The 23,203-nt window shown below is 42.0% G+C and overlaps 2 protein-coding genes across 20 annotated transcripts in view; one reads left to right on the top strand and one right to left on the bottom strand.

Annotated features, from left to right (window-relative positions):
- The window catches only part of RGS4 (regulator of G-protein signaling 4), a 126,113-nt gene that overhangs the window by 52,244 nt on the left and 50,666 nt on the right, over positions 1 to 23,203 (bottom strand). The gene's annotated exons all lie outside the window — the stretch shown is intronic.
- Positions 16,117 to 19,682, top strand: RGS1 (regulator of G-protein signaling 1). The gene is made up of 5 exons (XM_422203.8): positions 16,117 to 16,280; positions 16,657 to 16,740; positions 17,382 to 17,443; positions 17,995 to 18,158; positions 18,872 to 19,682. Exons 1-5 carry the CDS (start codon positions 16,177 to 16,179, stop codon positions 19,055 to 19,057), a joined length of 600 nt encoding a protein of 199 aa, XP_422203.5. The 5' UTR covers positions 16,117 to 16,176; the 3' UTR covers positions 19,058 to 19,682.

Raw genomic sequence — 23,203 nt, 5'->3', positions numbered from 1 at the left:
CTACCGAGTCGTTTTTTAACCCAGGCTCTTTGCCCCTGCTTCACATTCTCCACTTGCTTTTTCATCTTGATTTGGCACGTTTCAGTTTCTGAGCTCCTGACAACGTCCTCGCTGCTCCTTCTGCCCACAGAAGGCCCGATGCTCCCCCACGCAGGGGTGAATTCGTGGCCTCACATGCTTTTTTTGGTTTGCCTGACTTATGGGAGGAAGTGGGAGATAGCACTCTGCCCACATTTGTCTCCCTTCATCTATATAAGAAGGTATTAGCATGTAGGTGTGATATTTCCACTACTGATGGTTTTAAGGGCCTGTCTCGACAGCAGAAAGGTAGGGACTTGAAGGGACTCTGCCAACACGTCCACCCAAAGGTGGTGGCTTGGAGGGATGCTGCCAACATGCCCACTCACACACACTGGGGTTGTAAGCTGTGTTCTCCTCTGTGCCACTCCTGAACTGCCCATCCTAACCAGGTCTGGTACGTAACCCCTTCTCCACTCAGGCAACTCCCCTCCTTAGGCTGAGAAGGAGGAATCCAGCAATAGCATCTACAACTGCATCTTTTTAGCAAGGTGTGGAAAGAACAGTGGCATTAGCAACTCCTGTTCTCAGCGTGGAAATTAGCATCAAGGCCCACCCCACTGTCACCTTCCACCTCACACCCTATGCAATGCTTCCGCTTCCTACACCCACAGCCCTTGCATCTCCACCTTCTCCCTCCCACGGTCTGTAGACCTTTGGCAAGGCAAGAAAAAGCAGAAGCTGCATGTGGCTTAGAGACAGCACCAGCTCTTTGTCAGTTGGGTATCAACCTCAGCCTTCCCTGCTGGCCTCCAGCCCCATAAGGCCAGAAGAACCGTACCCCTCTGCCAGGGTCACATATGGTTGAAACCATAAAGAGTTACATAAAGTCGGCTCTGTAGTTATAAAGGAAAGGAAAAAGAGTAGTCTGCAGTAAAATAGGCTCAGCCAAGACCCTGCAAGAGGTATTTCAGACTTACTTCAGTTACCAGCAGAGGACAGCAAGGCTTCATACATACAGAGAGCTTTTCCTGCTCTGATAAAAAACATTCGGTCTCCACATAACATTGGGCAAAGACTTCCAAGGCGAAAGAGTTCTGAGTGCTCCAACTCACCCAGGACTGCAGGATAACAAGACTCTGGCCAAGACCCAGAGCACAGATCCTAAGGCTCAATCTTAGCTTAAAAACACGACTACTATCACCCTGTTCTACTTTCCAAACTAAACAGAGAGAGAATTGAACTTTTAAATATGCATATTTAGTGCTATTATACACAGTGAATGGGACGCTACCTGGCCTCACTGCTATCTGAAAAGCATTTCTGGGTTACTGACAATTTAAAAAGATTTAAGTTACTGTGTAAGATCTCCAAATACTGATAAATGAATGGGACAATGTGCAGCTATCAGGGTATGCATGTGCTGCATGTAATTAACCCAAAGCTTCTTCCTAAGGAAGTTTGCCTGATCAAAAAAGGAGAAAACTTTCAGTTCTTCACGTAGAAAAGTGCATTCTTTCTGAATAAGGAGCAGTTCACACCCCACTAAAGGAGAGTGGACACCAAACCCACAGGCCATAAGCCCCACATCTCTTTATACTATACATACGTGTATATAAGCATATGCATGTATACATTATATATATATATATATATATACACACACACACACACGTGTATTTTCTGCTTTCCAAATACAACTTCTTTCTGTGCTTGGATTACTCATACAGAGAGGTATGATTGTCCACGCATAGAAAGGCCATAAATCCCATCCCATGCCTGATTTTGACTTCCATGTTTACAAAAACCATTTCCAAATTTAATGGGTTTCTAAGAGAACCGGGACTGAGTTCCAGCAATTTGGAATCTTCTTGGAAAAGAACAAAGAAAGTAACATTTAATGTATATCAAGGAACAGATTAATAAGTATAATGGAGGGGGAAAAAAAACAACCACCAAAACAGAAAAGCAAGACAACTTCAAATTAGGATGAGACACTTCTAGGTGAAAACAGCACCACTTGAAAACATGTTAGACTTACCCTGAGACTTCAAATCTAGACTGGATAACAAACTGAACTGTTTTACATGCACATCGTTCTAAAGCCTTTATTTCGCATCAGGTCAAACCAGGTTACCAAGCTCTCTTTTGTGTTTAAAACTCTCTGAATCCGTTGTGAGAATACCTATTGCAGTCATTTTCCACACACTGTATAATCTCATCACTGCCTCTGTGATTTGACACCTAAAATTACAGTAGGATCCTCTGTAAACGTTTTCAATCTCATGACTACCCATGTGAACTACAGCAGAACCCTTCACTGTTTTATTGTCATTCGCGATGCACGCGAGATGGTACGGTTGTGCCAGATATCTCTTTTTCCATCAGTAAATCCTCTTTAATGCAAGCTGAGTGCACTAACACTAATAAAACAATGTTCTCTAAAAGAGAAAACCCAGCACACCCTGCTTGTTGGACAGTTATTTTGTGATATGCACTGGTTGCTATTAACAGTCTTAAGCTTCTGGCAGTTGTATTGGTTCACTGTCAACAGCATTTGCAAGAACTTGAAAATCAGACCAACGATTAATGAGCTTGATTAAGGAGCTCTCCCAGAGTTATGTTTTTCCAGATCCCACTGAAGTGAAGTCAGCTCCAGGGCTGCGGGCTCACCAGCTGCAGCTAAGTCTCGTTACCCAGACTTTAGCTTATAATCTGAGGTGAGAAATTGAACTATGGATTTCATATAAAACTGTCTAAAGATGAACACGTTATGCTGCCTTTAAGATACAGGAGAACGCACACCCATAATTTTAAGGTTATGTACAAATAGAGGACAATGATGTCCCTTTGAAATTCTCTTTAGGACTGCACGCAGTTGTGCCCAAAGCAAAAGCTGATAAACTTAATGTAATTTATAGACGTGTTAGTAGGATTAAAACCCACACACCAGTTTAGTATTCTTTTATTTCTTGGTTGTTTTTGTTGCCAGAGATAAGCACTAAGCTGTATTTCTCCAAACTGACACATGCAACTGTTCAGGTAGGAAATGAATACACATCATTGCTCTACTGAAAACACACAATCTATTTGCTTTAAGATCAAGCGTGAGCTACACAACTGATCACACTACAAGAAAACAGAGGGATATTCTTTTCTCTTTAGAAAAAGGGCATATGGTGTAATTGGAAAAAAATACAGTTCCAAACTGTGTAATAATAATAAGCTGATTTTTTTCATACCAGCCGACAGTGCGTAAGACCAGATTTGAGTCTGTCTGGCAAAAGCATGCGGTTATGTGGGACGTATGTCTCAAACGCAGTTCTTCAGACTACTTGTCCCCAATTTCCTTTTTCATGTTTGGTCTCCTGTGCAACGTGGCTCTGGGGGGGGGGGGGAAGTCTTCTGCTTCCGTTTTAAAAGACTGACTAATCAGTTGGGAGCCGAGTTACTCATTTCGCTCACCATTTGTAACCTCATGGTGAGACGAGGAAAACGCTGTGTAGGCAGCAGACCATCAGGACATGTGTGATATCCTGTTGTAATGGGGGGACACTGTAAGAGTATGAAAGAAGCATTGCCTCCCTGCGTTCAGCTTGTAAAGGAAGCAGGAGAGTGCGAGCGTGGATGGCGGGGGATGTGGTCATTGATACACACCTAAAGCTGTAGAAAAGGATAGGAGGAAGGAAAAATAGCTTTCTGTTTCCAGTTAACTAAGTAGCAATAAAGCAAAAGAAGAAGAAAATGCTTTAAAAGGTCTCCTTGAGTAACCAGCTAAATTTATCCATTGTTAATGGTGATGCAGAGTCAAGCCTGTCTGAAGCTGCCAGAAGTCTGTGCTTTGGTTACTCATTCTCAGAACAAACCACTCTGAACAAATCTAGTCAAACCCAGGCCAAGCGCCTTTGACAGCTTCGTTATACTCTTCAGTTCACTTCAGATGTGCATCAGGTGGGACGAACAACCTTCAGAGTCCAGCTCTCCTCACCCAGGCTAGACATATCCAAACTGAACAAAGATCCCCTGAAAATACCAAATATGTATGCTAAACTTCTGAGAATAAAGCTCAAAATTAGTCTTTGCTCACACAAAACTACACCACAGTTGCTTCCATATTTTCTCCTTTCACCTTCTCTCCATTTACTCTTAGACCTAAGTTGTTCTACTACCTATAGCATGTCTGCTAAATCCCAGACGAACCCATACTACTGACTTCTGTTCTTGCCACTTAGCTCAGCAGTGGCCAAAATGAGGGTAAAAACTTGGAACTTTTTCATTCATTTATATGAATCACGGCGAGTTCTGCCTTCCTTGTAACAGTCCACAAGATCTACAAATGTGACTCCAATCTATCAATTTTGCCACTAAGGGGACTCTCCCCATGGCTGGCAGGAGAGATTCAATGCTTGCAAAAAGCAAAGCACAGCACTGGAGCACCCCAGTGTCTAAAGCAAACAGAAACAGGTCGAGACCACTGATGTCAGTGGCACATAAAGACTCTAAGCTAGCAAAAAAAAAAGAACAACAAAACTAATAAAATGCCTTTTTATGGTACTGATAATGCTGAAACTGAAAATTATTAATGAACTTCAAAATAATAATAATAATAATAATCCGCCCCTGGAGTGAATAAAGTAACAACTCACTTAAAGCAATTTATTTTTGTGAATGGTCAAGAAAAGACTGCTTGAATGTTAAAGTAACAATCTCTTCGTATTCTATTTGGCATCTAGGAATGTTATTTATAAACTCATTAAAGAGAATATAAATAGGATGGAGCAGAAACAACTACTTCCCTTGTTCAACTGAGAGCAAAGAAGACCTGATATGTAATTCCTTTTTCTGTCCACCCAAATGCCACCTGATCTTCTTCCATCACCTCAGAAGATCGCAGAGCTCCCACAGGTCCTGCGTCATACTTGCCAGCACTGTCTAGATTTCCAGATGCCCTGCTGAATCTCAGATAGGAACAGATACCTATGATGGCAATCAGAATGAACCCAGAAAGGTTAAGTTTTGCTCTAACTCACACCAGAAGTCCGCAGCAGAGCCAGAAATCAGACTCAGCTCACTTAATGGTCATCCAATAACCACAAGACCCCTAACGCTTCTGGCACTGAAACATATTTAAACAGGTAACCCCCTCTTCGTGGTGGAAAACAGCCCTCTTAATATACATCCTTCAACACCAAAAACTTGAGTGCTCTGTCTTTCAATCACGCTAACATGACTTCTTAGCTATTTTTGTCCCTAACATTTAATCTACTTCCTTCTCTTGCTCTCTGTGTCGTACTGATCTCACTGCTGTAGCAGTAAATGTTGCTGAGGCACAAACAACACCCAGATTAAGATCCACAGGAGCACCAGCTTTCAGCTGGCAGCTGATGTGTTTTCCTCTTCCAGGTCTCCACAAGGACGTATTTTCAGCCAATTGATGTTCTGTCGTGTGAATGGCTGCACCTGGTCTACTGATACGAAAGTGAGCTCAGCAGGTTTTAGAGCACTACTGGTATCTTCTTCAGGTTAAAGGAGAGGGGAAAAAAAAAAAAAAAGCAGAAAAACCCTTTGTGGCAAAACGAAAACAAAAGCAGAAGCATAAAGAGGAATAAAATTTACGCATTAGAGAGCACACTATCAGATTATGGGGGCTATTCCATACTAAAATGTGTGGATTAGGATCCAGACCTGATTCTACAAAAGGCAAGTGAGGTCATTCAGCGCTTCCACTCAGAACTGGAACCAAGCAAAGTTAAGTATCATGCAAAGATGCCTTGCAAAGGCTGGCAAGCGCTTATCTGTAGGGTCTATTAGTAGGCTCTTTGCATTTTATGTTAGTTTCTAATTTGATAATAATTTCCAAAGAATCAACATTAATTTGTACTGTGCAAAGCATTTGGCAGTCTCTTTGAGAGCAGGATGGAACGTGAGAAGCTGTTGCATTCACATGGACTTCAACAGGCCTCACAAAGCCTAACTGATTTGAAGCTACTGCTGGATGTATAACCTATGACCCAACACACAAGAATCTCTATCTTTAGAGACTTGTTTCTTGGCTAAATTTCAGAAACATTAGTAGGGAGAAGCAAATCTAGAGGGAAACTCAATTAAAAAGAAATTAACTCTCCATTTTGCACGTCCAAGGACCCTTCAAAACAGTATTATCTAGCAGTTTCTCTGGAGCAGACATGCTGGGACTGTACCAAGTAGTTACATCAACATTTCTTCCACATACCCACAAACTACTTTTTTTGCAATGTAAGCGTATGCTGGCATAATTTGAGACTCAAAATCAATATCAATACACACCAAAATGTAATTTCCAAACTTCTTTGCTATGACTCCCTTAGGGGTTCACTTAATTTCTATCGATGAATAAGGAGAGAAAAAAATAAATACTTCTCTCTTTCCCATTTATAAAACAGGCATCTATAGAAACCATTGGCAGCAGCTAATCAGAATTCTTAAGTGTGTGCATGTGACTGTGGCAGCTTTCTCACCAGCATTTGCTTTACCAGGTAGGGGGTGTGGTACGGATAGCTGTAAACTGGGACACCCCCAGCTTCAAGAGGAAGGATGTGTATATTGGTGAAGCACGCCCTTGGGAGGAGGAATGGGTGCTTCCAGCATGAACGTTCAAGTTGTTCATAGAACTAAATAAAGACAAGAGGATCTTCCCAGAACAAGCAACAGGAAGCACAAGTAGGAAACTGAAAGCATCAAGCAGGGCAGGGACCCGAGGACAAACATTGCAAAAGGTATTTGGTGGGCCTGAAGTGAGAGACCATTGACTAAGACGGATCCTAGGCTGCAAACCAGAAAATTTGTCTCAATTTCAAAATTCAATGAAAAAAAAAAATGCTCCCAGCCTACATAGAGGAGTTTCCATGAAATATTTTGGTTATCCTTAGAATTTTATAATAAAAAAATAAATACACTGAAGAAGTCCAAATCTGTCTGCTAAGAATGATGAACGAGCTTCCTAATGCTACTCTAGCAGTGCCACAGATTTCCCTGGATCTGTGGCCAAATGATTTCCTTTTATTTGCTTGTGAACTAAGCAGTGCTTCTGGATGTTGGAGTGAGCTCTTAGCAGTTGTTAATTTCTATTTATCATCCTACAGTTCCATGAAAGCTACATCAAATTTCTCATTTGCCTATGCAAAATACTCACTAATAAAGCTGCTAATTCAGCAGAAATCCCAAAAAGGTCATTGGGTTCATTCATGAGGAAGAAGTACAGAAGGGGAATGTGAGTCAACAAGAAACCTCTGTGTATGAACTCTCTATAGAGCAGATGATAGCTTTCCAAGTTTATTCCAAAGAATCACAGCTTCAGGTTAATCTCAGAACTCTAGAATGCCGTCACTACCGTATCTGGTTGTCTGGCACAGTGGCGATAAGAAGTCATTTATCTTTTGAAAAAAGCTGAAAAACACTGCATAGACAGCGGAAAACCACTCGTTCTGAAGTGGTTTCCTTTTGCCAGCCCCTAGGGATATAGCAGCTGCAGATGCTCTGGTGGCCGCAACTGCTTCAGGTGTTTCTGAGCGTTGAGCACCATGGTTCAGACCACAAAACAAAAAGGAGAGAGACGGAGGCCTTGTAGTTTTTGTATTAATTCTAGAACAAACGAGTTTGTGCAGGTTGGGCTTTCTGCATCACTCCTAGAGCTGTTTGATGATAACCAGCACCCTCTCAGCTGCTGCGAGGTCTAAAACAATGAGTCATTTGTTCTAAAACCTCGCTGCACATATCCTTAGAACTCTTGGCACGTCTTACATTTGGGACAATACTGAACTTTTTGTTATTTTCAAAGGAATGTGAACATGAGAATTTTTTTTTTGTGTGAAGATGAAGACGTTACAGTCTAAACTTCACTATCATGTTGAAGGAGAAAATGAACTTACACACATTGTTCTTCCTCTCACTGAAGTCTACTGGTCTGAAGAAGTGCAAGGTTTGCACCTTTGTTCCACAGCACAGCTGCAAGTCACATAGAGAAGTGTTCTCTCACTCTATTACATCTTTTCTTCTTTCTTACCAGCTCCTTTTCTTGTTTCAGTCACCTGCCACCCATTACCTCACATCCAGAAACCTTCAGCACAAAAGTCATGTTCTTGAGGTTCCAAAGCAGTGATAACATGAGGTAAAGGCTAATCTGAAAGGTCTCTTTAGCACTACTGTCAGAAGCGCTTCGCAGAAAGAAGAGAATGAGAAGCAGGGGTTTATTATGGCTTCAAGTTGCACCAGGAGAGGTTCAGATTGGCTATTAAGAAAAATTAATTCTCCAAAGAGTGGTGGTACATTGGCACAGGCTGCCCAGGGAGGTGATGGAGTCCATCATCCCTGGAGGTGTTCAAGAGCCGTGGAGATGTGGTACTGAGGGACGTGGTCGGTGGGCATGGTGGGGCTGAGCTGGACTAGATGACCTTAGAGGTCTTTTCCAACCTTAACGATTCTACCTTATTATTTTTATTTTTTTTCTATATTTATGTTATTTGCTTCCTTTTCTCTCACTCGATTTCTTTAAAATGCTAGAAGCAACTACAGCACCGAGTGAAGCCTTGTGGTTTGGCTTCAGAAGCAAAAATCCCTATTGAGATTCTTACAGATTGTGAGCGCGCTCCTTTACGAACGCAAGATAAAGCACAAAAGTTAAGCAAAAAGGAAACAGGTGTGAGTCTGCGCCAGTGAAAGCGAGAAAGTAAAATTCACAGAAATGACATTTGCAGAAATAGCAAAATATGCTGAAAATCTGCCTGCTCCTGAACCGTACCCCTTAACAGGTACGTCAGGTAAACAGCATCCTCCTTCAGTAATGTCGTAGCACGCTTTGTAAACTCCATGTTCCACATGTCATAATGTTTTGAGGTCTGTGATAGTCCCTTGGGTTGTGAGATCATATTTTTCCTATTGTTTTGCTCTGTGACTGGAAACCACAGGGAGTCCTGGGCTCTGTCATCCCGCAGCTCCCTAATATTTGGAACGTTCCATAGCAACACACAGTGAGATTAAGCCAGATGACAAGTGAAAGTGGTGCTGGTTATTCAATGAGCTCAAGAGGTATCAAAAAGGAAAAGGTTGGCTTATAAAACACAGGTCTTGCTGCAGAAGGAGACAAAAGCAGTTAAAAAAAAATAAAGAGAATAATGCACAAGCAATCTTCTGAACTTCAAATGACGCAAGCAAGTGTTGTTAGGGATACTTTGTTAGAGGCTGACTTGAACGAAACACAAGGAGTACAATAAGGATGCATTAAGCACTCTTCAAGCTTCACCGCAGTTTTCTGTTCAGTATATTCTGCTTAAACTATCCTTGATGGTCAAAGATAGAGATGCCATAGCAAGCTGAATCATAGAATATCCCAAATTGGAAGGGACCCATAAGGATCGTCAAGTACAGCTCAACTGCTGATGGCAGCCACTGCAGGAAGCCCACTCCTGTTGCAGACGTGGGCGTCTAATTAGCGATGCTGGGGAAAAAGTTTAATTAACCTTCATTTTGAGATTTTCAAAGCAGCAATATCTGTATATGTGGAAGGGGGATCTGCCACATTCGTGATCCTAAGGAAAATGTAACCAAGCAAAATCGTTCTAATGGGAAAAATTATCTTATGAGAAAGAACCCATGAAAGAAAGAAGTTATCAACAATAATTGTCTGAAAGAGTAAGTGGTGTGGCATGGCAATTCACTAGTAGATTATAACTGGAACACAGGAAAATTCCTGCCTTTTTTCTCTGTTAGGGGCAGAAACTTCATCGGTAATTCTCTGCTACTTATCCATGTTCTTCTGCTGCAAGTGGAAGCTGTCGTCTATTACTCAGCTCAGCAAATAACTCACTTATGTGCTAAACTGTCGCCTTTACTTATTTTGGCCCCGGGTTCCAATCTTTGTAACAAAAAGTCCACGGTGCTTTTGCTCTACATGCTTTTGCCTTTAAACAGAACAGCAAAAAAAGTCCCCACGGTAAATTCATGATTATGTTCCCCCTTCTGGAAAACAATAATAAGAGAAAGGAAGGGAAAAGCAAAGAAGAAAATAAAAATCTCTGTGCTGATGGGAGTCTCTCTTAACATCATAATTAAGGGGGAGGTTTTAAGGCAACCTGTATAACTGCACTGACTTTAATTCAAAGCATGCTGTTACCTGACTTTTTCATGAAATTAAATAGGTTGAGGGCTATCCTGAAGTTTTCAGGATATGCTGGGACATATCGTGTACGTAAAGAACAGAACAATTCCACTCTTACATAGAAAGGAATATTTGAGATAAAGTTATATACACATGCAGATCCACATATTTATCTAAACATCTTATACTTGTAAGGCAGAAAATACAGTGAAAAGAGAAAGGTTCAGAGGTTTTTTCCTTCCTTTTACAGTGCCCCGGTAGTGCCAACCAATAGGAAGCTGTCTCTATATGGGAGCTGTGATCTGGTGGTTTCCAGGTGCCACATCTCAGGCTGAAGTAAGGAGATCACACATCATTCTTTCATGATTGCTTTCAGAGCAACTGAGAACAGCACATAAATGCCCAGCAGTTAGCAGCAAAGCTATTTTACTGTCATGAAACTTGGCGAGTTTCATTTTCTGCTGGTCTTATGAAACCATCCCTGCACGTCCGGTTATCTTTGCTCACACACTGAATTTCCTTCTGTTCTCATCTTCAAATTCATTGAAAGTTAAAAGGAAACGGTCATACATATTAAAACACACCTGGTTTACAGTACAGAAGTACTGATATGCACAGCACACAGTCAATGGGAAATTCCAGGCTGCCAACGTACAGACCACATTGCAGAAATGAGCATGGTTTTCTTAACCTTTCTATGGACCATCACAGAAACTAGGCTGAAGAAATGTGTTTTCCCCACTGGTGGGACACGGCAATTCCTCTGTGATTTAATAATCACACGTTAGGAAAATCCATTTTAAGGGTGTGGCTACCCCTCCTTTGAGCAAAGATTGTATTTGGTAGATAGAACAGCCAACGTCTTCTTCTGGGGGCAGACACTCATGACCCTTGAAAAACTGCACAGTGGTTTTGAATGACAGAAGGCCCACCATTCCATGTTCTATAGCTGAGAAGGAAATCAAAGCCTTTTCCACCCACTTTTGAGAGGCACCAGATACTTCAGGACACAAAAAGGCAAATATGCACTTTGATAAAACCATTAGCACCTACACGAGTTGTGTGCATAACCGCACAGGGAGAAAGTCTACAAAGGGGTAGACTGTTCCTAGTCAAACCTGGCTTCTATACCTTTTTATATACTTAAATAAAGAATATAGAGCTATCTTCTAGTTTCTGCCTAGTTCCTTCTGGAAGGCAGCCTTGCTCTTATACATATCTCCAGTTCTTCTCATTTTGGTGTCCTCTGCAGAGAGTACACCTCTTTGTCCCCCACTTGGATATTTACAAAGATGTAAAACAGGACAGGTCACAGGACAGGCCCTTGCTGGGCACCACTTGTTACTGCCTTCCAGGTACACTGTGGCCCAACCATTATTTATCTGTCTGTCCATCCATCCAATTGTAACGTCATAGCTTTGTTGTACATACGAATACTATGGAGCACAGCATCAACAGCCTTGCTAAAGTCAAGGTAAGTATTATCCACCTCTCTTCTCTCATCCTCCCATTTTAGCATCAGTGGCAGACCTGTTTCCTTTCATATCCTGTGGAAGCCTTAATTCTGGGTGAAATCTGTCTTTCCAACAGCATCCCTGCACACCTGGACAACATTTCTAAACTCCTCCTCTGTAGTCTGTCCCTTTTTCCATCCACTGTGAGGTGTTTGTTTGTTTTAAATCTAGACTGTCATGAGTGCCCTCCTTAGCCAATGCAGTACCCTGATACCTCTACTGCTTCTCCTGAGTGCCAGGATGGACCAGCTTATGGTAACATAAGGCAACTTTGGGATGAACCCATCCCCACGAGAACTTTATGATGAGAGTTTATGAAAGCTTTACGAAAGCTGAGCATTAGCCAAACTGCATTAGTTCAACTAGAAAATGTGTAATGCTAACTATAAAACAGACACCCGAAAGTGCTTGTAGTTGTACAAAAACTCCTTGTCAGCATAACTCCACCTAATTCTCTGGTATTATTGTTCCTGTTCAAAAACACCTAAAACCATTTTCAAAATGAAAACAAGACTTATAGGCTGTTGCCTATATCCAATCAAAAAAAATCTGCCCTTTTAAGAATGAAGGATCCAGAACCTTAATGCCAGTTGAACAGAAAAAAAAGCATCTGATTTGTATCCGTTACCACTGATGTGAAACTTAAGACCGCTAATTTCAAAAGCTAAATGGGTGTTGTGTTCACATCTCATTTCCACGTTCCCAGAGAACCCTCAGCATAGTCTGCTTCACACCTCCCCACCTCAGGCCCTCTTCTCACAGTTTTTGCTTAGTAGCATACAGAAGAAACGCAGCACTGCTTCAGTACACTGATGTGCAAGCACATAAAAAACGTGGGGTAGGCAATGAGAAATGTGAGCATTTCCCAGATAAGTGCTTGCTGAACACATTTCCTGCACTGCTGAGCAGCAGACACAGGAAGCATCACCACCAGCAGCCAACACTCACTGTGCTTTTTTTTTTTTCTTCTTCAATCCAGGTGTCAGTCAGCACAGCTGAGAACCAAAAGTCCCCTGACTTCAAAGAAATCAAACAGTTAATTTATTCCTGATGGAAAGCCCCAGAATGAAGAGGATCTGATTTCTGATAATCTGTACAGGCTTATTACAGTCTACGGTATGAGAGATGTGCTTCGGTAGAATGCGGAAATAGTGCATATATAATCCCTTGTACTGACTGTACTGTATAAACAGAACGGGTAACGCTAACAACATCTGTCATAAAGTATTTTTAATATTTCTCTGTAGAGAGGAAATGGCATAGAAAAAAAAAGATTAACTTTGTAAAAACAACAACGTGCCCAAGGAGGCTGTGGATGTCCCACCCCTGGAGCCATTCAAGGCCAGGCTGGATGTGGCTCTGGGCAGCCTGCACATGGCAGGGGGGTTGAAACGCTGGTTACACCTTACTGATTGCAGAAATAAAATCCCTATTCTATTAATTAGGAGTAAAAACTAACAAGGGATACTGTAAAAGTTCAAGTCAAATAGATATATCTCAAGAAAAAAAAAAAACAATCCAAATAATTCTCAGTCACATCAATCCAACATCAACAGTGAGACCAATAAATGCACATGCAAGATTTTAGCCTGTGTCTTCAGGGCTACATTCCTGAAAGCATTCACTCGTAACAAATCATACCCAGAATAAAATTCGTAAGGGATGCCATCACCCCATTATGGACCTGTTGATTGTATTAGATAATACATTTAATATCCCGCAGTATTACCCCCTGCTACTCAGTAGTGGACTCTCCGCCTTTTGTAAAATGAACACCATTTCCTCTTCACATAGAAGCTAGTTTCTATTTCCTTTAAGTGCCTCTTTCGCTTATGAGATGGATTATCAGTATTTCATCTCTGTAGGTCATGTAAGAGACAGCAGCGTTTCAAAGAAATCACTTGTTTTCATAGCTAAGCTAAAGCTCAGCTGGCGGATGGATATTCTTTACCAAAAAAGAAGAGTACCTGGTAAACTTAATTCAAACTCTCCAGAACATCAGTGTTAGATGGATGCAAGTGAAAAGAATATTACTGCTTATTTGCCCAAGAGAATGTTTGTTGCAAGAAGATGCACGGTGCCCTTGCAGGAGCGCGTGATAACCCCTTCCTACAAGAAGGTCTGAAACAACACCTGTGACATGCATTGATATTTTTAACATATCCCCCAGGTAAAGATAGGAGCTTCATTTCAGATGGGCAGTCGGCATTCCTTGTTGGCAAATAAAGCGTCAACAGTCCTGCATTGCTAATAGGTAAAAAAACAAGCAAACCAGCCTGCTCTTCGTACGTAGTCTCTCTTCCTAGACCCAGAACCTGGCTGCTGACTTACTTCTAGCTGCTTGTAACTGAAAGTTCAAGCTGTATCTCCCTCTCCTTTGACTCTCAATCTCCAGCAACTCCCTAGTCCAACTACTGAGAGCAGGAGTAGCTTCATAGTTGGATCAGGTTGCTCACGGCTTTGTCTGCTTTGAGCATTTCCAGGCGTGCAGACTGTGCAACCACCAGGAAACCTGCTCCACTGTTTCATTCCTGCTGTGAAATTCTCCCAGAAGGAAATCGGTGGTGCATCTTTCTGAGCAGAGCCTGGATCTAGCTTCCCTATAGCTTCCCTATATAACCCTCCCAGTACTTCACTGAAGACAGCTGCTACCTGAAGACACCCATTTCTCCCAGCCTCATTGTTCATGTTAGGTATGAAAACAAACACAGGACTGATACCATCTCTTCTTTCCTTTTTAGCCCCGTTCAGAGAGAGGAAGAGCAGTTAGCAAATAAGTGTGTGTGTGTGTGTGTGTAGGTCAGTGTTTACCTGATAGCGTGAAGATAACTGTTTCCTGCAGTACAGTCTATGCAGATGCACTTATGTCACTAATAGCATTCAGAAGATCAGCTGCCTCCTGTGGTCAAACCAGCCTGATGCAGACAGGCTGTCCTGCGTGTGTTGGCTTCCTGAGACCTCTGTACCACAGTCCATTATGAAACTGTAAGTAAGTGAGCAACTTCTCTGTTGCCATGACCATATGCAGCCTGACAAATAATACATGAGCTATTTATAATCAACACTGTAAGCATTATTTAAAAAAAGTCTTTGAAACTGTCCAGAAAAGCAAAACATTGAGATGTCCAGGGATGAGATGAAGTACTTACACCTCTAAAGTCCACACAAATAAACAGAGGCAAGTTCTCTCTCTTCAAGGTAACAATTCATCTTGCTTTGTATTCATGGTGCTTTCTTCGCAGGAGAATTCAAGTACATATATGGAGAAAGAATGGACACCTCCCTCAGACACATTAGAGTGATCATACTGCCTTTAAAACAATAGCCTGTACCTTAAATTCACCTTTATACTATTCTCAATCACCTAAAATTACAGAGGCTTTCTTGAAATATGGCAGCGAGTTTACAAATAATCTCACTCTTCTCTCCTCCAAAACTATTTCCTATCAAAATCACTTAACACTTCCACAGCACGTGTAGCTAAACAAATCAGATACCTCTATATAACATAATGATCTTTGGAGAGCAACTGGTACAGAGTTGGAGTGGGTCCAGAGGAGGCCATAAGGATGCTCAGAGGGCTGCTCAGAGGAGAATCTCTCCTATGAAGAAAGGTTGAGGGAGTTGGGCTTGTTTAGCCTGGAGAAGAGAAGGCTCATTATAGCCTCCCAGTACTTGGAGGGAGCACAACTTCTTATGCAGGCAGGTAGTGACAGGACAAGGGGGAATGGGTTTAAACTGAAAGAGGGGAGGTTTAGGTTAGATGTTAGTAGGGTGGTGAGGCGTTGGCACCATGGCCCAGATAAATTTTGGGTGTCCCATCCCTGGAGGCATTCAAGGCCAGGCTTGATGAGCTCCTTGGTAGTCTGTTCTAGTGGTTGGTAACCCTGCACACAGAGGGAGATTGGAACTAGATGATCTTCAAGGTCCCTTCCAACCCAAGCCATTCTGTGATTCTATGATATAATGACATACACATAGTTTGTTACGTATGGAACATTGATACTGGCATATCTTAGAGTACACAGCTCTAGTTTTTCTTTAACCCACAAAAAGCAAGCAATCCTAGTACACACGTGGTGTATCAGACACACAACAGGTGGAATCTTCCAAGATTAAACCGCCACACTTGGAGCCTATTGGATGAACAAGAAGAAACGCCAATTTGAAATCACCAGAGAAAAGACAGGAATTCCAAATTCTGGAGGGTATATTTGGCGTTTTTGGTATCACGGACACACAAAACAAACCTAAAGTAAATCAGTCTCATCCGGTTTAACCTCAACCACGAGACGCTGCTGTCTGTTTTCTTTCTCAAAGGACTCACGTCACCGCGCACTGAAAAAAAGGGAACTTCCACAGTTTGTGGTGAGGCTACATGATAAACAGATCTGTTCACACCAACCAGCGGGGCCGCCTGCGTCAATAAAAGGCGGCAGCAGGCAGCAAACTGACATTTGGTGCCTGGAGGATTATCGCTGCAAGAGGCGCTTCCCAGCAAAGTTCAGTAAAATGCCAGGATTATTTTTTTCCCATAACAACATGACTGAATTGAATGGAAAGGAGGACTGCAAGCTCGCAGAAGGCAAAATCCATAAAAAGAAACAAAAGGCTTTGTAAGTATATATGTATATATATCGTAGTATAAACTCCGATGTATTAGAAATTAAAATAATACTAAGTCCTGGAGATAAAGAATTTGCACCTTTTCCAGGCTAAAGGACCACAAAGCCCACCCAAGGGCCAGGACTATAGCATTGCTAGAAGCAGCTTGAGCTAATACTAAGCAGTTCTTTCATTCAAGTAAGAAGGATGAGGTTTTGGAGACACCAGGAGTCTCTTAGTCCTTTAAAAATAGCTACATGGATATGTGACTTTCCAGACTTCAGTTATAGGATGGAGCTGTTTGCCTTTAAGTTTTAAGAAATTCACTTAGAATAGAAATGCATCTGTAACTTCAGTGGATTACAAATGTCTATTCATTGCTTTCAGCGGTGCAGACCTCAAGAACTATTTGAAGTGCATGGTACCACATCTTGAATCTGGGATCAAGTCTTCTACCTCTAGGAATGTCATGTAAGTACAAAAAAAAAAGTAAAGAAAAATTTAAACATACCTACAGTTAGACTACTAAATAGTCAAACTTTTCTTATTTTTAATTTCTATCCTACTTCTATACCAACAAATTATTTTTAATATAAGAACAATGCCTGGAACTTCCAAAAGAGATGAACGTTAGGAAGCAGAAATTACTCATGGAATTAGAAGCTCCTTCTTAACTTGTTTACATTTGCAGCAAATGGTGGGAGAGTGGACACCTCACTTAAATCTCTGTTCTTCAGAGGCACACTGTACTCATTCTATTATGGCTTACAGGGGAGGATGCTTCACATGCAGGAGTATAACAGGGGAATTATAGGTCTCATTTCAAACATATGGAAAAAGTAGCAAGGATAAAAACTTATTTGCTGATAGTCACAGTAAAAGCTCATCTCTCTGGAAATAGAATTCAGGATAACCATTAAGCCCCTGTGTTTCCATTTTTCTGGTTATTTTTCTCAGTGTGGGCTCCCACATCTGCACTGAGAAAGCCATAAGTTTAATAAATACACGGTACATATTTCAGGAATAGAATAATAAAACCTGTCTCCTTTAAACACACAAAAGAAAACATGTGGTTTCTTGCCTAAAACCTTTTCCTTCGTTTGTCAACTCAGGCTTTCTGCAGAGGAAGTAACACAGTGGTCCCAGTCTTTGGAAAAGCTCCTGGCCAGCCAAAGTAAGTACATTACTTCACTATTACATTGTCCTTGTTCTGAAGAATCATCATTATTATTATTATTCATCTAAAGTCCACCAAATATGCAAAGCTGTAGCACTGTGCAAACACTGAGAACAGCCTGTTGCCTTTTAGTTATTCTCAGCCCTCAGCTACTACGTTCTAATTTCCTTCAAAGGCTTTGTGCCCCCCTACATCCCCATTTCCTACTCTTAGTAGACTAAATAAACCCTCGCAGGCCCAGATCAATGTTTTTTTGACCAGTTTTCAGCCTGCATACAACACCAATTCCATTTGGAATTTTGTTTTCAGCTGTACTCTAGGTGAGTCCATTTAGGGAAGGCTATAATCCATGTAATGGGTATAAGGGATGTAATTTGCCATCACCCTCGGAACTGGAATATTTGCAAAATGTAAAAGAAGGGAAGAACAGAGCATTCCATCAAGATTTTATACTCAAGATGTCAACAAAACTCCTGCTATGAACTCTTTATTTCACCATCCCCAGACACAAATATCATGCTCTATGTGTGCATTTATGTTGGCTGCAGGTGGTCAAGGTGTCTTTCGGGAGTTCCTGAAGTCAGAGTTCAGTGAGGAGAACATAGAGTTCTGGCTGGCCTGTGAAGATTACAAGAAAACCAAGGCTGATCACTTACATGGCAAAGCAGAGAGGATTTACGAGGAGTTTGTCCAGTCAGATGCTATTAAACAGGTAAGTTCAAAGTTACCTCTATAGTTTCATTACAGGGATGTTGAAAAAAATCAGAAGATAGAAGCACTGTCTCACTGAGACGTGAGTACATTCATTCAGTTACACAGGAAGAAGACCCAGCCACATGTTTTACGAGCATGCTCGTGCCATTGCTGTCTTCAGCTATGACATTATCAGACCTCACAAGCAGAACCACACGATGCAGGCAGTGCTACAGTGCTAACAACAGCTCAGCAGCAGTGCCAGAGCCTCAGCATGTGATGCTGAGTCAGCCCAGTTTGAATTACTGCTGGTGCTTAGAGTCAGATACCTGAAAGTAAGCTTTGCTAGTAGGAATGCTATGGATTGTTACTGTCCTTTAAAATAATGGGGGCATGCTAGAGAATTGAAAGTTATGTATATCAATTGCATACCTAACTGGAGACTCGTCCTACACAAGATTTCTCCTACTGTTTTAACTTGAGGTTTAACCAGAGGTTGTTTTACTACTTTCTCTATTGTTTAGTTTTATTACCTCTGACTTCCAAAGAAACCGTATTCCTATTGCACAGCACATCACTGGGTTAGACACTTTAACATTCCCTCATTCTGCACTTCAGATACCAAAAATCACACTGAATTCTAAGACTAGGAATTTATTTACTGTCGATACCAACCTGCAGATAAAGAATACATTTCTAATGTGTCACCAACAATTGTCTTTCCCCTTCCAGATCAATATTGACCATCAGATGAGGGAAGCAACAGCCAAAAGGGCTCAAGACCCAACTCACACAAGTTTTGATGAAGCCCAGAGAACTGTCTACATCCTTATGGAAAGGGATTCATATCCCAGATTCTTGAAATCCAAAACCTACCTGAACCTTCTGAACCAGCTGCAGACCAACAATGCAAAATAATGGGTTTAAGATAACAAAGAGTCAAGTAGGCTCTGTGTCAAATATTCTGTGAACACACTCTTCAGGGTGGCTGGATCTCGGCAAAGAGAACACCTGCCTTGGGAGGTGTGCAAGAGGGATGCAAACAGCTCTGTGGGCAAGAAAATGCAGGACGAGAGCTAACAAGACTGTTACAAGCGTGAAAGCAACACGTGGTGAAAATCCTCTCCTTACTTACAACATGGAATCGAGACAGGATATGGATGCTATTTATTACTTGAACTCCACTGTGAATGTTGAAGCAAGGGTTAGAAACCCAAAGAACTGATGATGGGAAAAGATTATAAAGGTTTAGAAGAAGGATGACTGGCAGTAACAAGACATGGCTCGGATGAGACTGTAATGGCTTTCTGAAATCTGTGAAGTGTTAGTAAGTGTTAGAGCAGCTCCATAATAATATTGTATGATGTAAATATATATCGACTCATCTTAAAATTGATATATTCTAAGTTATATAAGAATTACATAAGCTGTACTTTTATTATGTTTGTGCTCAACAAACAGATGTAGCATCTTTTCTGTTCATTTTCCATTTAACTTATTGCAAAATTAAAAGCAACTTTTCAATTAAATCTACTGAAAAATACAGAATAAGCATTATGGTCATTTTCAATCATATTTTAAAAGATCTTTCCATTGTAGTTACAGAAACAAGCAAAACCAAGCAGTGAAACACACCGTCCTCTTCTGTTCCGCTAGGTCACTTCTTCCCATCTCTTTATTCAAATATTATGCTTTCCCCACAGCACAAATCTTTTTCTCCCTCCTACCCACTCTGCAGAGACATAGCCTTGGTTATCTAGAGTGGGGCATCCCATGTAGACAATCACCCTTTCATTCCACATCATGCCCCTGCCCCCCACCCCCAGAAACGCAGGTCCAAGTTTCCTATCTCTTTTTCATACTCCCCCAGCTACCAGCACCTGAGTCAAATCTCAAACACAGAAATCATCTCACCACTGCCCTCCCAGTTAATTCAGCTCAATGCTGATGCGTTGAGCACAGCAGACCAATCACGCTTGCTTACGTAGAGAGGCGGTAACTGATGAGACTCACCAGCAGTCGCGTTACTTGTGGTATTAGTACCATACAGCAGCAAACAATGGGCATTTAATTTCACTGCAAATGTTGTATTGCGTTTACCCTGTGAAATGTGCAATGTTATGTATAGTCTGTGCTGTCATGGGACTAAGGAAAGAGAAGTTGCAGTTATACGTGAACTATGTAAGTACAAGTTTGGTAGTGTCTGTGTCTGAGGTGATTAAGATCTCATGACCTTAGAGTTCATAATGAAAATAAATCCAGGCATCCCCTGGCCTTGATGAGTTACCATCATGAGAGACAGCTATCACATGGCTGGCAACACAGGACTTGATCTCACCCCTGGAGAGTCTCACTTTTCAAAAATAACACGAGCTTAGTCAGGCACAGTGAGCTATTCTGTACCAAACGGGGCAGCTGCAAACCCACAGACATCAGCTCCTGGGGACTTGCTGCAGCCCTTCAGGGACTTTTGGGCCTCCAGGGGAGGAAAACAGCCCTTCCGGACACGACACAGCTGTGTGGTAGCTGCTGGCACCATCACCTCATCATCACAGCCTGGTGGCTGCTGTGCAGCACATCCTTCCACTTCTAACACTACTGGATACCATAAATGTATGGTCCTGTAATGTGTGTGTGCAGTTTAGGTAAAAGCAGCTACCTACATCCACTGCTCATGTCAAAGGATGTCCTCGCAGCACTACAAGCGCTCCCACAAAGCCTGTTAAATACGAGACATCAGCTGCCTTCACAGCTGGCACTGCATTAAAGTGATGCCATTCTTCTGAACTCAAACCTCTTGAACTCATATGGACCCAACTCTAAATTTATACCCCAAAGCTGCAGTTTTATCACTTTGCTGTGATTCTGCCAAACACCTGTATGACCCTTCTGACCAAAATCACACACAGCATGGTGAGGTAGGGCTATTATTTTCAATCACTTGTTGCTGCCTGGGAAGAATGTCAGAAGCTGTCTGTGTTTGGGGATGGGGTAACGGTGGGTATAACATTTCCGACTCAGTGTAATCCTCAGAGCTGGGTACAGCCCTCAGGAGAAGGCAGGCTCTGGAGCAGTGCCATGGGTTTGAGTTCCACAGCAGCTGCTGTTCGCTCCAATAGAGGGCTGGCACTGCCCACACCTCTTCTGCAGTAAGAATATGAGAACTACACAGGTCAGGTGCCTGGGTTCCTACCTCTAGAGACATCCCAGCCTGCTCCAGGGACCCGAGCAGCACAGCTGAGTTTTGCCACAGAATAAACAGCAGAAACCCAGAGCTGTCTCTGGGATGCTGTCATAAGCCCAGCATGATAGCCCTGTTGCTATAGCAGGGACATACAAAGCTGGTTGTTTAAACGTGGTCCAAGTATTCAGAGATTTACTGCGCTGCCCGTAGCCATCCATTTAATAAAGAGAAGCAGCTATAAGTGATGGTTCAGTGGTACAACCGAAACAATGTATGAAGCATTCTAAGACACTTCACTGATGTGCTTTTAAACACCCAAGAGTTACTGCAGGTTTTTCTAACCATTTCTGCAAAATCTCTTTCAGAATGCAGTGCTCACTTGGCAATGAGCTCTTCCCTTGAAACAGCGCCTAAATGGAGTTCTGTGGGGCTCAGAAACACAACAGAACACACGGACCGAAGGGATTAAAGACTGCTTTTTGAGGCCCTCGGTTGACTTACAAGGCAAATATACTCTATCACGTTCATCCATGATTTCTTACTCATCTCCTCCTCCCAGCCCTGTACACTCAAGCAGGCAACTGTGGGGGGAAACTGTCCTTTTTTTAAACATATGCCAGGCTGCATTCATTACCAGTTACCTGCTAAAAACTTCCACAATCACTCTCTGCAAAAGTGAATTGAATTTCTGCATGCCTGAAGGCTCAGTCAGGGGAGACAACAAAACACTTAATGTGTCAAACAGCTTAGCTGATTTACTTTTATTTTTGCTTTAGCTTTCCCTTGTTGGAAAAAAAAAAAACAAACCCAACCATAAGAGAAAGGAAACTTGGAGTTCTGTCCATAGACTCTAAGAAAAACCACTGGTTCAGATTGGCGATCAGATACAGGTCAGGAAAACGGGATTCAGCGCAGGGGAGAAGCTTTATGATTTGACAGCAGTGACTCAGACTTTGCTCTGTGAGTTCCCTTCCACTGCTGATGGAAACTTTTCCGTTGTCTGCCAGTGTTTTGGTTGAAAAATCGTTGTGCCATCTTAGGGCATACTTTTGAGGCGAGTTAACCTCTCTCTGCTGCAGGGAGTTCTTGTTATGGTAGGACTCAAGAGGCCAACTTTGCTGAATCTGAACGTGGAAGCCTGGCTTTAGTCTCTCGTCTTCCCAAACTAGTGAAAATAGATTCCCTGCAATAGATACTTTATCATCACAGAATTGAAACGATGGTATAACGCTCTATTAGTCTCTCACACATAATGAAAGGACGTCTGTATTAAACCCGCTGTTGGAGGCATACTGCACACGATAGCAGGAAGGAAATTAAAGGCGGCGCCAAGCCGAGATGGCGAAGAACACTACACATTCGTCACCTTAGACTCCTAAATGCCATCCGTCTGTGCCCACGTTCTTAAGTAACGGGCTTTCCGGATGTCATTGTCTCCTTTGTGGCTGTGAAATGGGTTTGACAAGCAAAGACCAGATGACAATAGGTGGAAAAACTAGATGTTTTCATCTTCCATTCAGAGACATGGGTTAATTATATCAGAGTGTAATCTCTATAAGCAAAGCTGTGTGAAAGGAAGTGATTATTCATTAGACATGAGTAGAAACTGCAAAACAAATCCTTGTTTACTACTCATTGGATGATTTAAATTTCCAAAAACAAAGTCAGAGTTAAGATTGCCCCCTGGTTCGTTCAGACGATTACAGCTCGAAAGGTTTTAGTCACAAAGACTTAAGATCTACCAAGCATGGATGTGTGCATTTTAGAAATAAACTTAGTTCCCACTCCTCCAGACAGCACCAGGAGGCAGTTGACAGATCCCAGTGATCACCAGTACTAAAACCGCACTAAGTACTTGCCTTGGGTTTCTTCAAGCAGCC

This window comes from Gallus gallus, chromosome 8 (genome assembly GCF_016699485.2).
Source record: "Gallus gallus isolate bGalGal1 chromosome 8, bGalGal1.mat.broiler.GRCg7b, whole genome shotgun sequence".
Taxonomy (NCBI): domain Eukaryota; kingdom Metazoa; phylum Chordata; class Aves; order Galliformes; family Phasianidae; genus Gallus; species Gallus gallus.
Note: the sequence above shows the minus strand (reverse complement) of the source record. Positions and strands in the feature narration are given on the sequence as shown.

Coding starts and splice junctions, on each gene's coding strand:
- RGS1 (XM_422203.8), top strand. CDS start 16,177: ATGCCAGGATTATTTTTTTCCCATAACAACATGACTGAATTGAATGGA. Junction 16,741..17,381: donor TCTACCTCTAGGAATGTCAT/GTAAGTACAAAA, acceptor TTGTCAACTCAG/GCTTTCTGCAGAGGAAGTAA. Junction 17,444..17,994: donor AAAGCTCCTGGCCAGCCAAA/GTAAGTACATTA, acceptor TGTTGGCTGCAG/GTGGTCAAGGTGTCTTTCGG.